The 23,242-nt window shown below is 40.9% G+C and overlaps 2 protein-coding genes across 2 annotated transcripts in view; both read right to left on the reverse strand.

Annotated features, from left to right (window-relative positions):
- Nucleotides 1-1,541, reverse strand: part of Cd53 (CD53 molecule) — a 33,094-nt gene extending 31,553 nt beyond the window's left edge. Inside the window, exon 1 of the mRNA XM_052731489.1 lies at nucleotides 1,389-1,541. The gene's annotated coding sequence lies outside the window, so the exon portion shown is untranslated. The remainder of the gene's footprint in view (nucleotides 1-1,388) is intronic.
- Nucleotides 1,542-21,289: 19,748 nt separating this feature from the next.
- LOC128105361 (olfactory receptor 11A1-like) lies at nucleotides 21,290-22,240 on the reverse strand. The gene has a single exon (XM_052730445.1). The coding sequence runs from the start codon at nucleotides 22,238-22,240 to the stop codon at nucleotides 21,290-21,292; it is 951 nt and encodes a 316-aa protein (XP_052586405.1).
- Between the last annotated feature and the right edge of the window lie 1,002 nt (nucleotides 22,241-23,242).

The raw sequence follows: 23,242 nt of genomic DNA on the forward strand, positions 1-23,242 counted from the left end.
GTTTTTCCTTTCTATCCTTGCCTCTTGTTAACAAACAAAGCTGATATTCTTTGAGTATAGTAAGGTAACTGTGATAACCTGGACTTCCTGTGGCCATAAAGGTAAGAGAACATTGTGTTTAAAGGAGAAATAATCTTAACTGGCCCACACAGGAAACCACATTTCAGTTCAGCATCTGCTCCTAGTCAACCAGTTTCAAAACAGTGAAGATTCCGTTTTAAGATTGAGAAAGCAAAACTTTGCTCACCCAGCAGATACGATTCTTTTTTGGCTCAGTCTCCTCCTATGTATGATTGCCCAGAAGAGTCCCTTAAGGACAGAACTATTACTGGACAAATCCTCCCTCCTCCCTCGTTTCTCCTCCTTATCCACAGTTCCTGCCAAAGCAGTGTCAGACTTCACAGGGTGTCTAGCCCCTGATTGTTAACTTAGTTAACAGTAGCCTCTGAGGGACACATTGGTAAACTACAGCTATCTCCCCATCCTGTCCCTTGATTTTTTGGTGAGTAAATATGGTCACAAGGGACTTTCTTCTCTCCTTTAGATCATAATCAAATGAGCTTCTCACAGTTCTTTGATCAAGAAAGACCTGACACAGACATTTTGTATTGACTCAGAAAGTTAGGACAAAAGCTTGAGTATCACTCTGCTGAATACTTGAAGTCTAAAATTAGTTTTGGTCTATGAGTTGGAAACTACTGCTATATCAAATTGTGTGTTTCCTCTCAGCAGAGCACTTTATATGAGATTTGTCAACATTCATGCTTCGTATATTAAGGATCAGTTAATGTGGAGAAAGAAGCCCTTCAGATCACAACGTTTGCATTGCTCTTTGAAAGCCCCCAAACTAAGCCTCCTTAGGGAATATCTAGGAATAAAATCATAAAGTACAGTTACAGGGCACTTACTGTGTTGAGGTTTTGTTTTTTTAGCCCATCTTATACCAAAGCATGATGATTAGAGCACTAACTTCCCTTATAAAATGTTTTCAGATGAAGACAATAATACATCTCCTGGCTACTGTTCTAGATCACTCTGGCTATTACTTCTCCCTCTAAACTCAAGTTTTGATTTTAAAGAACAAACAATATAGAAGATCTCCCCCATTTCACCGCATCTCACACAGAAAACTTTAACCATCAGAAACCACCATACACAGTAAGCAATTCAGTGCTGTAGTGATGTATGCTCATGGGTGCTCAGGCCCATAGAGATATCAGATAACAAAGTAAATCAAAGTATGTCTAGCCTGATTGCCTGAGGAAACTGCTGATCTAAATATTTGTGAAATAAGAAATTTTAAAGTTACTAGAGAGATGTATGGATACTCTTAAATTGCTGTGCCCCGCCTTAGCTGGTTCAGAGATGCTAAAAGTCATAAGTCTTACCTTTTGTAGGCAATGTCCCTCAATACTTCAGGTGGAATTCGCTGATTATCTTTAAGGTGGCCAACACAGGCTGCTAACACAGAAGTCTGGGTCTATTTGTGTAAAAGGAGAAGTAAAGAGAGAAAAAAATGATCACGCCGTGACAACAGGAAACTCAAGCAAGAAGAGTGAGGAAGTGAGAATGCGTGTTCTCTCTTAGGCTCAGATATTCAACTGTTCCCCAGTGGTTTTTTAGAAGCTTCCACCCACAGGCCACTCTAAGCTAGTTTCTGGGAACCAAAGACCCTGACACACCAATCAGAGTCATGGTGAACTCTACAGTGATTTGGGGGATGGTTCCTGTCTAGAGAACAGTGCTTCTCAACTGAAATGGCACCTAGGAATTAACTATGGATCTTTTCCTGTGTACCTGGCCTCACCACCTGACCACAGGCTGTATTACTAAACCATAATGACAAAGATAGTATGGTACTAGAACCAAAGCATACTTGTAGACCAATAGAACCTAATAGAGGATACAGAAATAAACTTGTACAGGTTTTGGACAAAGTTGTAAAACTGTGCACTGGGAAAAATACAACGTGCTGAATAAGAGGTACTGGCAAAGTTAGATAACTACTAACAGAAAAATTAAATTAGATCTGTGTCTTTTACCCTGCATAAAAAGTCAACTCAAAGTGGATCAAAGACCTTAATTTAAAACCTAAAATACTGAAATGACTAGGAAAAACACTTCAAAATATCGGTATAAGCAAAACTTTTGGAATAGAATCCCAATAGAACAGGAAATATTCCCAGGAATTGAAAAATGTGATTATAGAATATTAAAATGTTTCTACATGGCAAAGAGCCTATCAGAAAGTGAACAGATAGCCTATAGAATGGGAGAATACCTTTGCCAGCTATATGTCAGACAGAAGTTTGAGATCTATAAATATAAAGGACTGCACAAATTAAGCACCCAAAAACCTTCAAAACTGCTTATTGATAAATAGGCCAATGAACTTAAGACAGTTCTCCAAAGGAGAAATACAGTTGGCCAACAAATAGTTTTAAGGGTTTAACATCCTTCACCAGCAAGGAAATGCAATTTAAAACTACTTTGAAATCCTGGTCCTCTGGTTTTTACAACCTTTCAATCCCCTTGTCCATGCTCTCTGATCCTTAGGTATGTAAGACTGGTGATGGGCACCCCCGTGGTCAGATATTCTGCATTTTGACCTGTTGTGGCTTTCTACAATGGTCTCTGTTTGCTGCAAAGAGAAGCTTCTTTGATGAAGGTTAAGACCTACACTAACCTGTGGATATAAGGATCAGTGTTTAGAATAAAATAGGAGTGATATTGTTTTCATAACATGCAGGTAGTAGATTCTCTTCTAACATCCGTGACTTCACTAGCTCCTGGCAATTGGCTAGCTTTCCAGGACCAAGCATGATATCCCTCCTACTGAACAGGCCTTTAGTCCAATTAGATAGCTGCCTGTTACCACCAATGTATGAGTGTCACTATTGTACCTTTAGGGATATCTTGTCATGATGGTCATTGTTGTTTTTTATATGCTGTGTAGAACTATTGGTTGTGTCCCTCCCTTAGCAGACTGCATAGCATCTTCTAATACTATGAAAGCTGGTCTCCAATGGCAGAGGCTTTCAGGTCAAATTCAGCTTAAATCTACCCAGTCCTGTGTCTGAAATATGTCATGACTTCAATAATATGGTCTTAACTCAAACTTCTAGGAGGCAACTGTGCTGGCTAGCTTTATGTCAACTTCACACAAGTTAGAGTTAGTTGGGAAAAGGGAATCCCAACTGAAAAAAAAATGACCATACCAAATTGGCCTATGGACAAGGCTGTGGTGTAATTTCTTGATTGATAATTGATATGAGCCCAAATCACTGTGGGTGGTGCCACTTCTGGGCTGGTGGTCCTGGGTGCTATAAGAAAACTAGCTATATGAGCAAGTCAGTAAGCAGTACTCTACAATGGCCTCTGCAACAGTTCCTGCCTCCATGCTCCTGCCTTGCTTGAGTTCCTGCCCTGATTTCCCTCAGCAATGGAGTGTGACCTGAGAGTTGTAAACTGAAATAATTTATTTCCTCCTTGAGTTTCTTTTGGTAATGGTTTTTATCACAGAAATAAACCCTAACTGAGATAGAAATTTGGTACCAAGTCATGAGACAGTTTTATGTCAGACCTGACCATGTACTTTTGGGAAGATTGTGGTGGCGTTTGAACTTTGGAATGGAAATGCCATTGAGTGATCAGTACTCAGTTGATTATTCTGTGGGAGTTTAGAAGATAAGACTGTTGATAGTGATGCAGAAGATAGAGGACTAGACTTTGAAGTTTAGAGGGAAGTTCTGAGAGTACCTTAAAGACCCTACTGGGGCCATTTTGTGTTTTGAAACAAGAATCTATGGTGTCTGGTCAGCTGGAGCTGAAGAATCAGCAGTAATTAATGAGAGACTAGTGCCAGTGAAGTAAGATATTTGCCTTCCTGGGACAACTGACATTGTTAGCTGGAACTGAGATATTAGAATTAATTGAGACCAGCATCATTGAGGATTGTAAATATGGGACTACTTCCTCAGGGTCAGCACACAAAAACTGTGGTCCAGAGGAGGCCTGCTGTGAGATGTCATTCTGTATACTGTGATTATGTGTTGCTCTGATTGGTTGATAAATAAAACGCTGACTGGCCAGTAGCCAAGAAGGAAGTATAGGTGGGGCGAGCAGATAAGGAGAATTCTGGGAAGAGGAAAGGCTGAGTCAGGAGTCACCAGCCAGACACAGAGGAAGCAAGATGACAAGGTAGAACTGAGAAAAGGTACAAAGCCATGTGGCTAAACATGAATAAGAATTATGGGTTAATTTAAGTATAAGAGCTAGTCAGTAATAAGCCTGAGCTAATGGCCTAGCAGTTATAAATAATATTAAGCCTCTGTGTGATTATTTTATAAAAGGCTGTGGGACTGTAGGTGAGAGATTTGTCCTGACCTCGGGCCAGGTGGGACATAGGAAATCTTCTGACTACAGAGACCAAGGCAATTGAACTTCATAATGTAGGTAGAAGTCACCCTAGTGATACTATTTTTAAAGGCATGAAGGTGCTCATGGGAGCATCTGAGGCTTGGCACTGTGTGGCAGAAGGGGAGTCCCAGAAGTGAGGACAACAAAGTACAATGATGAAGTTTCAGCCTCAAACATAATAGAAGCCTCAGGACTGAAGGGGTTGTAAATAAATTTGAGGGTTGGCACCATGGTTTGAAAAAGGGTGAGGGCATCATGGGAGGAGTTGGAGGGAGAAGAGGGAAGGGGAAGTGACATAATTATATTTTAAGTTTTTTTAAACCACAAAATATAAAACAAAATTTTAATAAACAGGGACAACAAATGCTGCCTTTTTTAGTGGCCTCCCCATGGTGCTGGCATCTCCAAAACTGCTAGGGTCCTCTGCTGCAAATGGGTTGCACTTTCACTAGCCTCTCCTGGGATCTCTTCATGGTGCCAAGCCTCAAGTCCTCTGCAAGTCCCCTTCAATCATGGGATGTCAACAGCTACCTAGGCTGCACCTTCATCAATGGCCTCCCTGGCCTCTCACAGTGCCAAACCTCAGCTCCTCTCCATGACCCCTTCAGTCTTTCAGACCCAGTACCACCTGGGTGACCTTTAAACTACCAAGTTCAGTTGCTAACAGGAAGTACAACTTCTGGAACACAGCTTCTGTGTGCTGACCCTGAGGAAACACTTCCCAGAAGACTTTGCCTCAATAGTGCTGGTCTCTTTTTCTTTTCAAGGTCCAATTTTATTATTTTTCTTTCTTAAGAAATCCCAACACAATTCTTCACAGACGTGGAAAGAACAATACTTAACTTTATATGGAAAAACAAAAAACCTAGGATAGCTAAAAGAATTCTGTATAATAAAGCAACTTCTGGAGGTATCATGACCCCTGACCTCAAGCTCTACTATAGAACTATAGTAATAAAAAACAGCTTGGTAATGGCATAAAAACCAACACATGGACCAATGGAATCGAATTAAAGACCCTGACATTAATCCACATACCTATGAACATACGATTTTTCAACAAAGAAGCCAAAAAAGTACCATGGAAAAAAAAAAGCATTTTCAACAAATGGTGCTGGCATAACTGGATGTCAACATGCAGAAGAAGATTGCAAATAGATCCATATCTGTCACCATGCTCAAAACTCAAGTCCAAATGAATCGAAGACCTCAACATAAATCCAGTTACACCGAACTTGATAGAAGAGAAAGTAGGAAGTAGTCTTGAATGCATTGGCACAGGAGACCACTTCCTAAATATAACACCAGTAGCACAGACACTGAGAGCAACAATTAGTAAATGGGACCACCTGAAACTGAGCTTTTGTAGAGCAAAGGACACAGTCAATAAGACAAAATGACAGCCTACAAAATGGGAAAAGATCTTCACCAACCCCATATCTGACAGAGGGCTGATCTCCAAAATATATAAAGAACTCGAAAAGCTAGACTTTAAAATACTGAACAATCCAATTAAAAAATGGGCTACAGAGCTTAACAGAGAATTCTTAACAGAAGAATCTCAAATGGCTGAAAGACATTTAAGGAATTGCTCAACATCCTTAGTCATCAGGGAAATGCAAATCAAAACAACTCTGAGATACCATATTACATCTATCAGAATGTCTAAGATCAAAAACACTCATGACAGCTTATGTTGGAGAGGATGTGGAGCAAGGAGAACACTCCTCCACTGTTGGTGGGGCTGCAAACTTGTACAGCCACTCTGGAAATCAGTATGGAGGTTTCTCAGAAAATTGGGAATCAATCTCCCTCAAGACCTAGCTATACCACTCTTGGGCATATACCCAAGGAATGCTCAATCTTATCACAAGGACAATTGCTCAACTATGTTCATATCAGCATTATTTGTAATAGCAAGAACCTGAAAACAACCTAGATGCCCCTCAACTAAAGAATGGATAAATAAAATGTGGCGCATATACACAATGGAGTACTACTCAGCAGTAAAGAACAATGATATCATGAAATTTACAGGCAAATGAATGGAACTAGAAAATATCCTGAGGTAACCCAGACTCAGAAGGACAAACATAGTATTTACTCACTCATAAGTGGATACTAGATGTGAGGGAACAGATGGCCAGACTGCAACCCACAGCTCCAGAGAGGCTAGCTAACAGGGAAAGACCCTAGGAGGGACACATGGATGACACAGCGAAGGAGAAGTGGATGAGATCTACATGAGTGGACTGGGTGTGGGGGTTTGGGGGAGTGGTGGAGGGCAAGGAGTGGGGGATGAGAACATAGGGAAATGGGAGAGTTGAGCTGGAACAAGGACAGAGTGGGAGGGCAGGGAGGGAGATACCATGATAGATGAGGACATCATGGGAATAGGAAGAGGCAGGGTGCCCAGAAGGCTCTCGGGAATTCACAAGGACGACCCCATCTTGGACTGCTGGCAGTGGTTCAGAGGGTGCCTGGTCTGGTCTACTCTGGTGACAGGTCTACTGAATACCCTAACTGTCATCATAGAGCTTTTGTCCAGTGACTGATGGAGGCAGATGCAGAGATCTATGGCCAGCCACCAGGCTGAGCTCGGGGAATCCAATTGATGAGAGAGAGGAGGGATTCTGCAGGCGAGGGGCATTAAGATCATGATGGGAAGATGTGCAGAGATGACTGATCACACTGGAGGAAGCCCATGAACTGTAGACTAGTGGCTGTGAGCACCCATGGGACTGGACTAGGCCCTCTGGATACAGAAGACGGTTGATTGACTCAAACTGTCTGGGGGGCCACCCAGGCAAGGTGAATGGGATCCGTCCCTGGTGCATGGGCAGGCTTTTGGGAATCCGATGCCTGTGGTGCGACGCCTTGCGAAGCCTTGGAGCAGTGGGAAGGGGCTTGGACCTGCCTAGGCTTAGTGTGCCAGGCTCTGCTGACTCCCCATGGGAGACCTTGATTTGGGGTGGCTTGGGAGAGTGGGCTGGGAGGTAGGAGGAGGGAGGAGGTGGGATATGTAGAGTGAGTAGAAAATTTCTTAATAAAGAAAAATGAAGAAAAAAATTTTATTCATTTTACATACCAACCATAGATCCCCCTCTCTTCCCTCCACCCACCCACTTCCAGCCTTCCTCCTCCCCACCCCCAATTCCCTCCTCCACAAAGGTAAGGCCTCCCATGGAAAGTCAGCAAAGCCTGGTACATTCAGTTGAGGCAGGTCCAAGTCCCTCCCCCTACATCAAGGCTGTACAAGGTATCCAACCATAGGTAATAGGCTCCAAAAAGCCAGCTCATGCACCGAGGATGGATCTTGATTCTACTGCCAGGGGGACTGTCTTGATTATGCAGAGGGCCTAGTCCAGTCCCATGGGGGCTCCACAACGTTCATGAGATACTAGTCTCTTCTTAATCACAACTGATTCTTCAGCCCCAGCTAACCAATATCCATTATCCCAGAAAAGCAAAAGTTTCGGATTAGTGATTCTGGTATCTTATTAATCACAGCCAATTCTTCAGTGTCAGATAACCAGAACCACAGATTTCCAACTCAAATTGCCTAGTTGAGTCTTCATTTCTCTTTGAAACTTTGAAAGTCAGGCCTCTATCTTCTGCACTGCTCTCAACATTCTTATCTTCCAAGCTCCTACAGAGTAACTCACTGAGCTCTGAACACTCAATGTCTTTCCTGGACCAAAGATCCAAATCTTCCCCAAAACATGGTCAGGTCTGTCACAGCAATAGCCCACTATCCTGTTACCAACTTGTCTAAGTTAGAGTTACTATTGCTGTGATGAAACACCATGACCAAAAAACAACTTGGGGAGGAAAGAATTTACTTTGCTCACAGTTCCTTATAAGAGTTCATCATCAAAACCAGTGAGGGCAGGAATTCACACAGGCAGAAACTTGGAGGCAGGAGATGATGCAGAGGCCATGGAGGGATGCTGCTTACTGGCTTGCTCACATGACTTGCTCAGCCTGCTTTCTTATAGAACCCAGGACCACCTGCTCAGGGGTGTCACCACTCACAATGGGCTGGGCCCTCCTCCATCAATCACTAATTAAGAAAATGCCCTATATACTTGTGTACAGTGTATAGGGTATTTATTTATTTATTTATTTATTTATTTATTTTATTATGTATTTTACATTCCTACCACAGGCTCCCCTCCCTCCTCTCTTCCCACCCCCTTCCCTCACCTGCCCTCCAACACCACCCCTCAATCCACCCCTCCTCCATATTCACTCAGAAAGGGGCGGGCCTCCCATGAGCATCAGCAAAGCATGGCATATCAAACTGCCATAAGACCAAGAATCTCCCCCTGTATTCAGGCTGGGCAAAGCAATCCAGCATGAGGAATATATTCTCAAGAGCCAGCTCAAGTACCAGGGACAGTTCTGGTCCCAATGCCAGGAGTCCCCCAAATAGACCAAGCTACACAATTGTCACATATATGCAGAGGGCTAGGTTGGTTCCATGAAGGATCCCTGGTTGTTGGTTCAGACTCTGTGAGTTCCCATGAGCCAGGCTAGCCATCTCTGTGAGTTTTCTTCTGATATCTTTGACCCCTCTGGCTCCTATGATCCCTCCTCTCTCTCCTCAGCAAGACTCCCCAGCTCAGCCCAGTGTTTGGCTATGGGTCTCTGAATCTGTCCCCATCAGTCATTGGATGAAGGCTCTTGGATTACAACCAGGTAGTCACCAATCTGATCACAGGGGATGGCCAGTTTAGGCTATGCATCCACTGCTGCCAGGAGTCTTAGCTGGGGCAATCTTTGTAGACTCATGGAAGTTTTCCTTGTATCAGGCTTCTGCCCAACTCTGTAAAGGCCCCCTTTCCAGCCATCTTTATCAGTACTCTCCCCCTCCATCCACCTTCCAGCCCAATCCCTCAAGTTCCCATGCCCATCTGCTCCTAGTCCAACCAGATGTGCGCTATTTCCCTTTCCCTGGGAGATCCACGCATCCTCGGCTTCAGCCCTCCTTGTTACCTAGCCTCTCTGGGTCTGTGAATTATAGTATGGTTATCCTTTACTTCATAGTTAATATCTACTTATGAGTGAATACCTACCATGTTTGTCTTTCTGGGTCTGGGTTACCTCATTCAGGATAATTTTTTTCTAATTCCATCTGTTTGCCTTCAAATTTCCTGATGTTATTGTTTTTTTGCAGCTGAGTAACATTCCATTGTATAAGTTACCAGTTTCTTTATCCATTCTTTGGTTGAGGGGCATCTAAGTTGTTTCCAGGTTCTGGCTATTACAAATAAAGCTGCTATGAACATAGTTGTGTAAGTGTCCTTGTGGTATGATTGAGCATTCTTTGGGTACATATGCCCAAGAGCGGTATCACTGTGTGTTGAGGTAGATTTATTCCCAACTTTCTGATAAACACCATACTGATTTCCTAAGTGGTTGTACAAGTTTACACTCCCACCAGCAATGGAGGAGAGTTCCCCTTGTTCCGCATCCTCTCCAACATAAGCTGTCATTTGTGTTTTTGATCTTAGCCATTCTGACAGGGATGAAATGGAATCTCAGAGTCACTTTGATTTGAATTTCTCTGATAGTTAAGGATGGTGAACATTTCTTTAAGTGTTTCTCTATCATTCAAGATTCTATTGAGATTTCTCTGTTTAGGTCAGTACTCCAATTTTTAGTTGGGTTATTTGATTTTTTTTAATGTCTAGTTTCTTGAGTTCTTTATAAATTTTAGAGATCAGCACTCTGTTGGATGTGGGGTTGGTGAAGATCTTTTCCCATTCCATAGGCTGCAGTTTAGTCCTATTGACAGTGTCCTTTGCCTTACAGAAGCTTTTCATTTTCATGAGGACCCATTTATTAGTTGTCAATCTTAATGTCTGTGCTACTAGTGTTCTATTCAGGAAGTAGTCTCCTGTGCCAATGAATGAGCTATTCCCCACTTTCTCTTCTATTACACTCAGTGTAGCTGGATTTATGTTGAGGTCTTTGATCTACTTGGACTTGAGTTTTGTGCAGGGTGAGTGTACAGCCCAATCTTGTAGAGGCATTTTCTTCATTGGGTTACCCTCCTCTAAGATGACTTTAGCTTGTGTCAAGTTGACATAAAACTACCCAGCACAGTCACTTAGTTTCCTTGAGTCTTGGTGACTTTCTGTGTACCATGGGAATTATTTCTGCTTCTTAGCCAAAGGAAAAGTATAGAAATGTTTTATGAAATTCTAGTATGGTGGAGAGTGGTGGTGCACAGCTTTAATCCCAGCACTCAGGAGGATCTCTGTGAGCTCAAGGCCAGCCTGATATATAGGGTGAGTTTCAGAATAGCTAGGGCTGTTATACAGAGAAGCCTTGTCTCTAAAAACCAAAAAAGTATGATATTAGTTATTATTCTCAGTATAGTTCTTAGACAACACCTAGCCAATATTCCTGGTTTATTTCACATTCAGAGTCTAAGACCTAACAGGTGCGAGACTGACCCTAGATCTCAGCTGTGTAGAAAACAAGCAGGTATCATAATCCTGCACTTATGTTCTTTAGGAAGACAGGCCGAGCCCAGAATGTACACAAAGTGGTCCCTTTGTCCCACAGACTGTTTTTATTTCAACAGAATAATGTGACTCTCTCTTAAGCTTCCATTTTCTTTGAACTCAAATAAGTCAGAATAGTAAAGAGCCACCAACCCTGAAAACAATATAGCCCAGACTTCATGCAGTCTTTCCTAAACTTAGAAAAAGAAGAGTGATCGGACTCTCAAATAGACAATCCCTGTGATGGCAGCCATGGCTATGATATGTCCTTCCTGCCGCACCCAGTGCAACCTTGACTATACATATAAACCTCAGTTTATCCATCACCAAAGGACTACACAGGACTGGAACTAGAGTCAAGAACTTATAGAGCATCAGGCAGCATCCCATCTCTCGTCATGAAAAAGAATCTGTCTATGGATGACAATGGGCTCCCTTTGTAGGTCACTTCATGACAGGCCATAAAGTCTTTTGCCATTTATTACTCTCATTTTGAGAGTAAACTTGATATAGACATTCTAGAAGCTTGCAAGTTTACAGTCTTGATTTCATATGCCTTGGCTATTAGGAAGAGTGCTACAATAAACACGTGTGTGCAAGTGTCTTTGTTGCATTTAGATATATACTCAGAAATGAGATGATTGGATCACATATATGGTAGTTCCATTTTCAACTCTTTAAAGAACTTCCACATTATATATTTTACATGGTGGCTGTGCTCATTTACATTTTTCACCAACAGTTGATGAGTTTCCCTTTATCTGCATCCTCTTAAGAATTTATTTTTTGTTTTTGTTTGTTCTAAACTTAATCATTCTGGCTACATGAAAATGATGCCAAACCATGGTTTTAATTTTCATTTCCTTGATTTGTGATGTTGAACATTGTTTCACATACTTTTCTATTTGTATGTTTTCTGTTTACAAATAGCTTTTAGCTTATTTGGACACCTTTCAAATATCTTGTTTTTTGTTTTGTTTTGCTTTGGATTGATTTTTTTATTTTGCAATACAATTCAGTTCTACATATCAGCCACGGATTCCCTTGTTCTCCCCCCTCCCGCCCTTTAACTTACCTTTTGAGGCAGGCTCTTGCTATGTGCCCTGGATCATACTGAGCTTTCTATTTAACCCAGATTGACCTCAAACTTTTGGCAATCCTATTACCTATGCCTCCAGAATTATGGAGTTAAAAGCATGTGCCACCATGCCTAGCTGTGTTTTTGGTGTTTTCCTTTACTTCCATTATGTATTTTAGATAATTTGCTCTGCAGAACTTCTTATTATTTATTTATTTATTTATTTATTTATTTATTTATTTATTTATTTATTTATTTATTTATTTTATTCTGCTCTCATACAATGCATCCCAACCAAAGTTTCCTCTCCCTCCACTTCTCCCAGTTCCTTCCTCCACCTTCCCTCTTTCCCAGATCTACTCCTCCTCTGTTTCCCTTCAGAAAAGAGCAGACCTCCCAGGGATATCAACTAAATACTGCATAACAAGTTACAATAAGTCTAGGCACAAACTCTCATATCAGGGCTCAGTGAGGCAACCCAGTAGGAGGAAAGGGCCCCAACAGTAGCCAAAAGAGTCAGAGATACTCCAACTCCCACTGTTAGGTGTCATTCAAAAACACCAAGCTAAGAACCATAACATATATAGAGAGGACCTAGCACAGACCCATGTGGACTCCCTGATTGTTACTTCAGTCTCTGTGAGCCCCTATGAGCCCTGCTTAGTTGATTCTGTGGGCTGTATTCTAGTATCCTCAACCCCTTAGCTCTTACAACTCTTCCTCCCCCTCTTCTTGTGGGTTTCCCAACCTCTGAGGGGAGGAGGGGCCCAATGGAGATCTCCAATTTGGGCTCTCTTCCCACCTAATGTTTGGCTGTAGGTCTCTGCATCTGTTCCCTTCAGCTTCCTAGGAAAGCCGGTGATGATTGGGCTATGAGTATAGCAAAAGATCATTAGGGAATCATTTTATTGAATTTTTTCTATCCTAAATCTCTGGGCTATCCAGCCTCTGGTTCCTGGTTATCCAGGTAGTGTCAGGCATGGGCTCCCTTTTGTGGCATGGTGGTAACCCAGACCCAGAAAGATAAACATGATATGTGCTTACTTCTAACTGGATGTTAGCTGTTAAATAAATAATAATGATGCTACAATCCACAGACCCAGAAAGGCTAAGTGAAAAGGAGGGCTCTGGAGGGATGAATGGATCTCCCTGGGAAGAGGAAATAGAATAGACTTTGTGGGTAGAAGAGGGATCAGGTGGAGGCAGAAGGATGGGGAAAGAGAGAGAGAGAGAGAGAGAGAGAGAGAGAGAGAGAGAGAGAGAGAGAGAGAGAGAGAGAGAGAGAGAGAGAGAGAGATGTAGTGGGTAGCCATTCCAGCTTTGATCTGAAAGTTCCAACCCCCATTGAGACTTCAGCAACTGTCACGCCTACAAGGCGGGTCCAAGGCAGGCGCCTGGAGACTTGGAGACTGGAGAGCTGGATCGCCTGGCTCGGGCTCGGTTCCGGGACCCTGGACGGGAGAGGTGGACCAAGCAGAGCTCCAGAGAACACCGCTGGACTGCGATACACCTTCCCCAGACCCCGCGACCTACCTATCCCTTAATTTGTAAGTTACGCCATTAAATAAATCTCCTTTTAACTACGTGGAGTGGCCTTAATAGTTTCCCCAATAGAGAGAGAGAGAGAATGGGAAGAGATGGCTGGAATTGGAGGACATTTTGGGAGCAATGTGGAAATCTAGTACAGCAGAACTCCCAAGATTCTATAAGGGTGACTGTAGTGAGGACTCCTAGTTATGGAGAATATGGAGCCTGAACTGGCCATCTTCTGTAACCAGGAAACTTCCAGCGGTGGGACTGGAACACCAACCTAGCCACAAAACCTTCGACCTACAGTCTATCCAGTCTGCAATATGTGCTGGGGCAATGGAGGTGCAGAACTTGTTGGGGTGGCCAACCAGTGACTGGTCTAATTTGAGATAGAAGTGTCTTATTTTGATACAACTCTTGTTTTCTGTTTTTGTTTTTGTTGTCTGTGCTTTTAGGGTCTCATCTTAAATAATCAGTGCCTGTACTAATGTCTTCAGTGTTTCTCCAGTATTTTCTTCTTTCTAGTGGTTTCACAGTTTTCTGGCAACTAGGTTCTTTTTTTAATCAAATTGAGCTATTCTTAATAGGGTGAGAAATGTCGAGTTTTGCTTTTTTGCATGTAAATACCCAATTTTCCTAGCACCACTTATTGAAGAGTTTATCTTTCTCCAATCAAGTAAAATGCCTATCAACAGATGAACTTATTGTAAAAAATGGTATACTTCAAATAAAATAGAATTCAGCCATAAAAGTGATGAAATCCTGTTATTTGTAGCAACATGGATGGAACTGGAGGACAATATACTAAATGAAATAAATCAGGCACAGAAGGATAAGTGCTCCATATTATTACTCATATGGAGATGCTAAAAATGCTGATATCATAGAGGACTGTAGAGTAGTGATAATTACAGTCTAGGAAGAATGGGAGGATATATTAATGCCTTTTCTGTTACTGTGACTTTTTTTTTTTTTTTTTTTTTTGGTTTTTCGAGACAGGGTTTCTCTGTGTAGCTTTGCGCCTTTCCTGGAACTCACTTGGTAGCCCAGGCTGGCCTCAAACTCACAGAGATCTGCCTGGCTCTGCCTCCCGAGTGCTGGGATTAAAGGCGTGCGCCACCACCGCCCGGCTACTGTGACTTATTTTGACTTACGGTTCCAGAAGGATAGTGTCCATCATGGCTGGGAAGCGCAGCAGCAAGCGGCAGGCACCGTAGCAGGAACAGGAAGCTGAGAGCGTGTATTTTCAAACACAACCACAAAGCAGAAGAGCAAACTGGAAGTAGTGGGAGGATTTTAATATCAAATCCTACCCCCAGTGATGTACTTCCTGCAGGAAGGCCGCACTACCTAAACCTCCCCAAACGCTGCCACCAACCTGGGACCAAGTGTTCAAATGCCCAGTATTCTCATTAAAACACCATAGAGGAAATATGAGATTGTATAGTGAATACCAAAATACAATTTTAAACAAGAAGAAAGTTATAGGATCCCATATAATGATGGGATAACTGTAATTGGCAACAACATATATTTGTAAATAACCAGAGTGCAGGACTTTGTAGGCTTCCAATATGGATACATGATGGATATTTAAGGAGATGGGAGATAGGCAAAGTAATTGTTCTGATTTGATCATTGTCCACTGTATATAAGTTAATTACAACATTGTGCCTATATATATATATATGTGTGTGTGTGTGTGTGTATACATATATATAATTATTATGTATTAATTGAAAGCAATTGTTTTTAAATTACAGAATGGGTTGCTGTGATTTACTTAATCTACAGAAGCTTGTAATCTGAACAGTAGCTCTCTCTAAACACTCTCTTGTTCTCCTCCTATCCAGTTCAAATCGTTTGTCCTCAAGCCCACTAGGTTTAAACTAAGTCAAATATCTTCCCTGGGCTTTTATAGATTTTTATAGCAAAGATGTAAGGGAGGCTATAAAGAAAAAAAGCTGTAGCAAAAATAAACATATGTGCATGCCTTTATGGGAGCTGAGTATTTATTCAAATGAAGTTTTAAATGGAACAATAATAAAAAGAAAAAGCAGAACTTCCTGATTTTTACTGGCCTGGGCATGTTTCCCCAGCTCTAAAGCTAGAAATCCATTTGGTCTAGGTCAGTGGTTTTCAACCTTCCTAATGCTGTGAGCCTTTAATACAGTTCTTCATGTTGTAGTGACCCCCAACCATTATCTTCCTTGCTACTTCATAACTGTAATTTTGCTACTGTTATGGATCATATTGTAAATAATTTTTGGAGATAGAGCTTTTTAAAGGGGCCTCGACCAACAAGTTGAGAACCAGTGGTCTAGGCAGTCACATTTCTTGGTTCTTTGCAATATTTTAGTATTTATTTCCAGTTGTGGGGCCAGGAATGTGGCGTCTCTGATCCTATAGACTCCACAAACGGAGAAAGAGTTCCACACTTCATGTTTCATTTTGCAGTTTTAATAGAAATAGGAAGCCAATTTTAAGCAAATTATCTTCCCTTCCATATATGAGAAGTCAAGAGCTGTGGTTTCCTACAGAAGGAATACTAAGGAAGTATTTCTCCAAGATGACAGTGGTTTACTGACCACAAAAACCTTGAGGCTTTGTGAGCTGATTCCAGGCTGGGACCTTGTAGGAGGAGCACTGTAGACTGGTAAGTAATGTCTAATTATACTATCTCCCCACTGACTATAACAAATATGGTCCCAGAGGCAGTTGTAGCACAAAGGGAAGTTGCTTATGTGCTGTTGGCCAAGAAAAGCCACTGAGTTGGTAGTGTGGCATTTGAGATAAAAATATGTACTCGGAAGTGCTGGATCCCTGCCGTTTCTCAATAATTATGTGAGAAAACCTACCTGATCCTCCAAGAGGTTATCTCCATATCTATGAAAAACACAGAAGAGATTAACCATACATTTTTCATAGATCTTAACAACTTTGAACAGTTATCACTTTATAATATCAAAGGTGAATTGCTACGGAATAATAGATTTTTCCTAGGGTTTGTGTGGAAGGGTTTGTCGGGAAGAATTACTAAAGCTCTTCATCCACTGGACTCTATTTGTGTCTTAGTTACTTTTCTAATGCTGTAATAAAATACCATAACCAAGATAACTTACAAAAGAAAGTGTTTCATTTGGGAGTTCATGGTTTCAGAGGATTGGAGTCCATGAAAATCATAACAGGGAGAATGGCAGCAGGCAGACAGGCATGGTGCTGGTACAGTAGCTGAGAGGGCTAACTGGGAATGGCATGAGCTTTTGGAACCTCAAATCTCACCCCGAGTGAAACACCTCCTCTAACAGGGCTATACTTCCTAATCCTTCCCAAACAGTTCCACCAACTAGCAGCCAAGCATTCAAATACATGAACCTATGGGGCCATTCTTATTCAAACTGCCACAACTTGTGAACCAGCAAATATGCTGCACATGTCTTCATTCAGGATAGAAATGGTGTTTCTTTCTTCACAAATAAGAAAGGCTGGTTCATGAGTTTAGTAACTTATCCAATTCCACAGTGCTAAAAAGTGGCAGAGCTTGAATTAAAAACTTACCTTTGATGAAAAAAATCACTCTCCTTCTAGTCATCTATCACAACCCCAAATAGAATAATGACAACTTGTCACAGTTGAGCCACCTTCAGATAATTGAAAGGTGACTTTTACTTCTATTGAGACATTATAATATCAACACTATTCTTCTAAATTTTGGTGATATTCAAGAAGGTAATTTTGTCTACAAGAAGCAAAGTGTACATCTGTTTTCAAGTAGTACAAATGTGCTATTACCCAACTCAGATCTTGACTAACCTCCATGAATGGTGAACATAATCTCTTAGCTCAATTTCCCTGAATAAGGGAAAAGGCAAAACCAGATACTCCTATTCCCGAACTGGGGATGTGTAATTTTCCAGAAATGACAAGGAGACAAACAATATCTGAGTGTACAATGCTGCTATCAGCTCTTCTACTCTGAAGCTGACTCAGAACTGAAAACTTTGAGCTAAGCTGATTTTTTAACTAAGAACAAACACATATCCAGCACATCCTATGTTGTAACTACTGAAAGTATGCACATTGGGAAGGAAGATTCTCACTGAAGGCCTGGCCATGGGGTGGCATCAAATAAATACAATGTCTTAACTTTTGATTGGGTTTCCTGCTGCAGTAACAGAGGAGAGACTTATCTGGGTCTACAGATTACAATTTAGTTATCATTTATTAATGTCTAATATCCACTTATAAGCAAATATATACCATATTTATCTTTCTATGTTTGGATGACTAGAGATACTGATACAGTTCTTAGATTGAACTTCATTTCTACAAATCTTCATTTTCCTATTTCTAAATCCTAGAGTACAAAGGATTATAAGTTTTCTTCAATCTCTATCATATTGGTTTTGTTTGAAATCAGTCAACAGTAAACATTATACAATTAGAAGTGTATAATTAATCACAAAATTTTCATTTTCTTACTATGGTACCTAAATGCTTTCAAAAAACCTTAATTATAAACAATGGGATGTTCAGATGTGATATAATTGTTCAACTACAAAAAATATTATCACAGAATGCACTTGCTATGTATGCTTCAAATGATATTAGTTTCCACAAATAATACTGTAAATGTTTTTTTAATACTGTATGATTTAATGAGAGGTTGTCCTAAAAATTCTGGGCTTTTCAGTGATAATCTTGAGACCTGCCAAAAGGGCTTTTCAGATACATATGTATGTTTTTACTTTACCCTACCTCCACAAAATTTGCCTCCACTTCTTTTCATTTTTTTCTTTTATTGGAAATATATTCTTTTCCCATACAATGTATCCTGACTATAGTTCCCCTCCCTCTATTCCCCCTAGTTCTTCCCCAACTTTCCCTCTCCTCCCCTCTGGAGACACTCACTTTCTGTCTCTCAATAGAAGAGAACAGATATCTTCCAAGAGGTAACAACCAAACATGACAAAATAAAATATAATAAAATGAAGCAAAAAAATCATCATATGTAAATTAGACACAGCAACCCAGCAGGAGGAAAAGAGTCCAACAGCAGGCACCAGAGTCAGAGACCCACTCGTTTTCACAGTCTGGAGTCCAGTAAAATTACTAAGCTAATAGCTATGACATACACAAAGAGGACCTGGTGTAGAACCATGTATACCCTGTGCTTGCTGCTTCGGACTCTGTGAGCTCATGTGCACCTTGCGTAGTTGATTCAGAGGGCCTTGGTCTCCTGATGTCCTCCATCCCCTCTGGCTCTTACAATCTTTCTGCCTCCTTTTCCACAGGATTCCTGAGCTCTGAGGGGGAGGGATTTGACAGAGACCTCCCATTTAAACTCTCTCTACAACTAATGTCTGGCTGTGGGTCTCCATTGGTTCCCATCTACTCTCAGAGGAAGTCTATCTGATGGTGACTGGATAAAGCACTGGTCTATGAGTATAGCAGAATAACACTGGGAGTTATTTTATTTATATATTTTTTTAGATTAGTAGTGTTTGGTCTTACCCTAGGTCTCTGGGCTAGTTAGTCTCTGATTCTTGGTTACCCAATCAGTATCAGGTATGGGTTCCTTCTAGTGGAGTGGGCCTTAAGTCAAATCAGACATTTGGTTAGCTATTCACACAAATTCACCATTGTCCTAGCATATTTTGCAGACAAGATAGATTGTATGTCAGAAGTTTTGTGGTTGGGTTGGTGTCTATACTTCTCATTTGGGAGCCTGCAGAGTACCTTCCCACACCAAAGAGACTAGAATATAGGAGTCATGGCTCTATGTAGGTACCAACTTAACTTCTCCACATTCAATGAGTTGTGTGGGTGCTGTCCTTGGCAATAGGACCCCAGATGTCAGTTTGGAGAGGATTATCTTTTGTCTTTGCAACAAGCTGGGTTGTTTCAGGATTTCCATGTGACCCCATTGGCCAACAACTCAACTGAATGCAACCAAGTACTGCCAGTGGAAGACTCACCTGGCGACGAGATGTCCAGTTGAGACTCCATATCTCCCATTACTAGGAGTCCTCATGTGTACCATCTTCATACATTCCAGAAAGTTTCCACTGCACTAGGTTTCTACACCACCCCCAAATGACCCCTGACTCCAGTCATCTCTTCCCACACTCTCTCCCTCCACCCCATTCTCTTCACTTGATCCCCCTGCTCCCATCCCCACCCACCCCCAGTCTGTCAATAAAATCTATTCTATTTCTTCCTCTCAGGGAGATCTATGTGTCCCCCGACCAGACCTCTCCTCTTTACCTAACTTCTCTGAGTCTACAGATTGTAGCTTGGTTATCATTTACTTAATGGCTAATACCCATTTATAAACAAATATATACCATATTTATCTTTCTAGGTCTGGATTACCTCACTTAGGATGATTTTTTTTCTAGTTCCATCCATTTGCCTGCAAATTTCATGATGTCATTTTTAATAGCTGAATAATACTCCATTTTATAAGTGTATCACATTTTCTTTAAGATATTTTTCATAGGCCAAACATATTTCAGAGAAAGACACAAAAGCTCTGCACCCCTGACATGCAAATAACAGATTTATTTTTATGGAGATTTTTGGTTCACAGCAAAACAGAAAGTATAGCAAGTTCTCACATATCCTCTGTTTCTACATACCTAGCCTTTTCAATACACAAATCTCATATCCAATGGGGTCCAATTGTTATACCAGTGAAACATCATCATCACCTAATGACCAATTGTGGCTCACTGAGATATTGTTCGTTTCAAACATGTAATGACACATAGCCACCCTAACAGAATCACATAGTAGTTTCACTCTCTTATAATTGTTTTATAGTCTGCTTATCCATGCTTCCTGGCTCCCAATGCTTGGCAACTACTGCTTCTTTCACTGTTGCTATGGTTTTGTCCTTTCAAGAATATTGTATAGTTGGAAACATAGAGAATGTTTTTCAGTAGCATTAGTGGTATTTCTTTAGGCTTTCTCTGTATCTTTTCATTGTTCAATGATTCAACTCCTTTTTATAGAACTAAATAGCCTTCTATTTTCTGGAGTTACCCAATCATATACTGAATGACATCTTGGTTGCTTCCAATTTTTGCAACTATAAATAATGCAGCTATAAAAAATCTGTGTGCATTTTTCTTTTATAGGAATAAGTTTTCATTGAATTTGAACAAAGGGTGTAATCGCTCAATAATATTGAAAAAGCATGTTCAGTTTTGTAAGAAACTTCAAGACTATATTTCAAAGTGTCTGAGAATGTTGTGTGTCTACCAGCAATAAGATGTTTCTCCATTTGGTGCTGTCAGTGTTCTAGGTTTGGGTCATTCTGATAGATATGTATTGGTCATCTTATTATTTTGAATCATCAGTATAATTTTGTATTTATATTCATGGTGTTATATTGAGCATTTGGCTGATGATTTTCTTCTTACTAAACTGTGAGTTTGATGAGAGAAAAGAATGCCTCAGTGATTTTTTTCATCTGTTTTTATCATATGTTTTGTCTAGCAAAGTACCTTGAGCATAATTGACTTTCAGTGAATATTTGAATAAATTAGTTAAAATTCTTATCACTTCATATCGATTATTGGCTTTTATATTTACAAGAATCCATGACTCCTGGAGATGGTAGGACAGAATATGACTTTCTTAGATGATGACATGGGATACTAATTCTTCTAAAGCTGTCAGAAATCATCAGTGTCTATAGCCATCCTCAGAGGCCACTGTCATAGCTCTTTTCTTTTTCATGTCATATAAGAAAGCGTGGCTTCTTACTCAAGCATTTCTTCAAAGCTTCATGGATGTCTCTGTTTCTCAGGCTATAGATAATGGGATTGAACATAGGTGTCAGGATAGTATAGAGCAGAGAGAACCCTTTACGCAAGTATTGGGAGGAGTTGGCAGAGGGCACAAGATATGTGGCAATCAGTGTTCCATAAAATACTGTGACAACAGCGAGATGGGACGAACAGGTGGAGAAAGCCTTCCTCCTGCCGGTGCCAGATGGGATTCTTAGGATGGCAATGAGGATGCATGAGTAAGAAACTGTGATGAGGAGAAATGGGACCAGAGTGACTGCGGAAGACGTGGCAAAGGCAATGGTCTCAGTCAATGAAGTGTCCATGCAGGAGAGATGGATCAGAGGGGTAAAGTCACAAAAGAAGTGGTCAATTTCATTAGGGCCACAAAAGGTTTGTCTACACAGCAGGACCATGGTGATGGCTGTGAGGAGGAAGCAGCAGAACCAAGATCCAGTAGCCAACCTTAGGCAGAGAGAGCCAGTCATCAGGATGGGGTATCTGAGAGGCTGGCAGATGGCAAGGTAGCGGTCATAGGACATTACTGCAAGCAAGAGGCACTCTGTTGCAGCAAGGGATCCAAAGAAGTAGAATTGTGCCAAGCAGCCAACCACTGAGATAGTCTTCTGGTCAGCTATGATAATCAGCAACATCTTGGGGACAATGTTGGAGGTGTAGCAGACCTCCAGAAAGGACAGGTTCACTAGAAAAAAGTACATGGGAGTATGCAAAGTATGGTTGTACAGAACTAGGAGGACAATGAGGATGTTTCCAGAAACAGTTAGGATGTAGAAGATGAAAAACATTATGAAGAGGGAAATATTTAGCTGTAGGATGGAAGAGAATCCTTGAAGAACAAACTCCACTATCATCGATTGGTTTTCCCAGGATAAGGTCATCATACTTTGGCTTCTATAAAGGAGAACATATAATGAAAACACACAAAATATAGCTAGTTCTAGTTTACACAAAAACATGAACAGAATGGTTTTTATTCTCTACTCTATCTACTCTCTGCTCTGTGGTACCTGAATGGGAGAGAGTGGACTGAAGAAGAGAGTTGGGCTTCTTTAAATCACATACAAGAAAGTAATTTAAAATAAGAACCATGGTTTCATTCTTTCCTTTCCCCTTACTTGGCATCTTCACTTCATCAGGACCAGAAACATATGAAAGAGAAGAACATAAATACGGAGGGAGAGCTGCTTATTACACACTCTTCCTGGTAATCTGGTGAGTTATAGACAAGAAGGAATATCTAAAAGAAAGCACAACAGAGATAACTCGGAGGAGGTTTGTGAAATCTCAGAGAGAGCATGGAGAACCAAGGACACAAGATAAAGAGCCCCCCACTTCAAAAAGGACCAGTATTTGTCATTTAAGACATTTAAAGAAGTGTCTCTTGTCACATCAATTTTATTTTCCTCTCCTTTCATCTTTTCACTACGTTGTGGGGTGCGGGGTTATTTCTAATTTGTTTCATTTTAAAGAGGTCATTTGAGGAGGGGGTTTGAGATTCTCTGATTCTGAAGTCAGAGGCTATGAAGGCATAACCCAAGGTGTGAGTGCATTTTCTCATAATTTTAAACAGATACAATAAAAACAACTTAAAAGATTTTATTTAAGCCCTCAATAAGTGGTACCCATTCAGGTACCACAGAGCAGAGAGTGCAGAATAAAAACCATTCTGTTTATGTTCTATCCAGAACCTGACAGGGCAACCAACCATGAGTGTAATCTGTATAATTTGGGGACTTTTGAGTGAGTTAAGGAATCCTAACTCTCCTCTTCAGTTGAACTTTGGTGAAAGTCACTCACCAACAACAGAGCACAGAGTAAACCGAGAAGTACTCCCCAAACCCTGCTATGTTTCAGCAGAGTATGAGGCTCAACACACTTTACTA

This window comes from Peromyscus californicus, unplaced genomic scaffold (genome assembly GCF_007827085.1).
Source record: "Peromyscus californicus insignis strain IS unplaced genomic scaffold, ASM782708v3 Scaffold_9__1_contigs__length_137607984, whole genome shotgun sequence".
NCBI classification, from domain to species: domain Eukaryota; kingdom Metazoa; phylum Chordata; class Mammalia; order Rodentia; family Cricetidae; genus Peromyscus; species Peromyscus californicus.

Excerpts from the sequence above, each read along its gene's own strand:
- LOC128105361 (XM_052730445.1), bottom strand. The coding sequence starts at position 22,240 with ATGATGACCTTATCCTGGGAAAACCAATCGATGATAGTGGAGTTTGTT.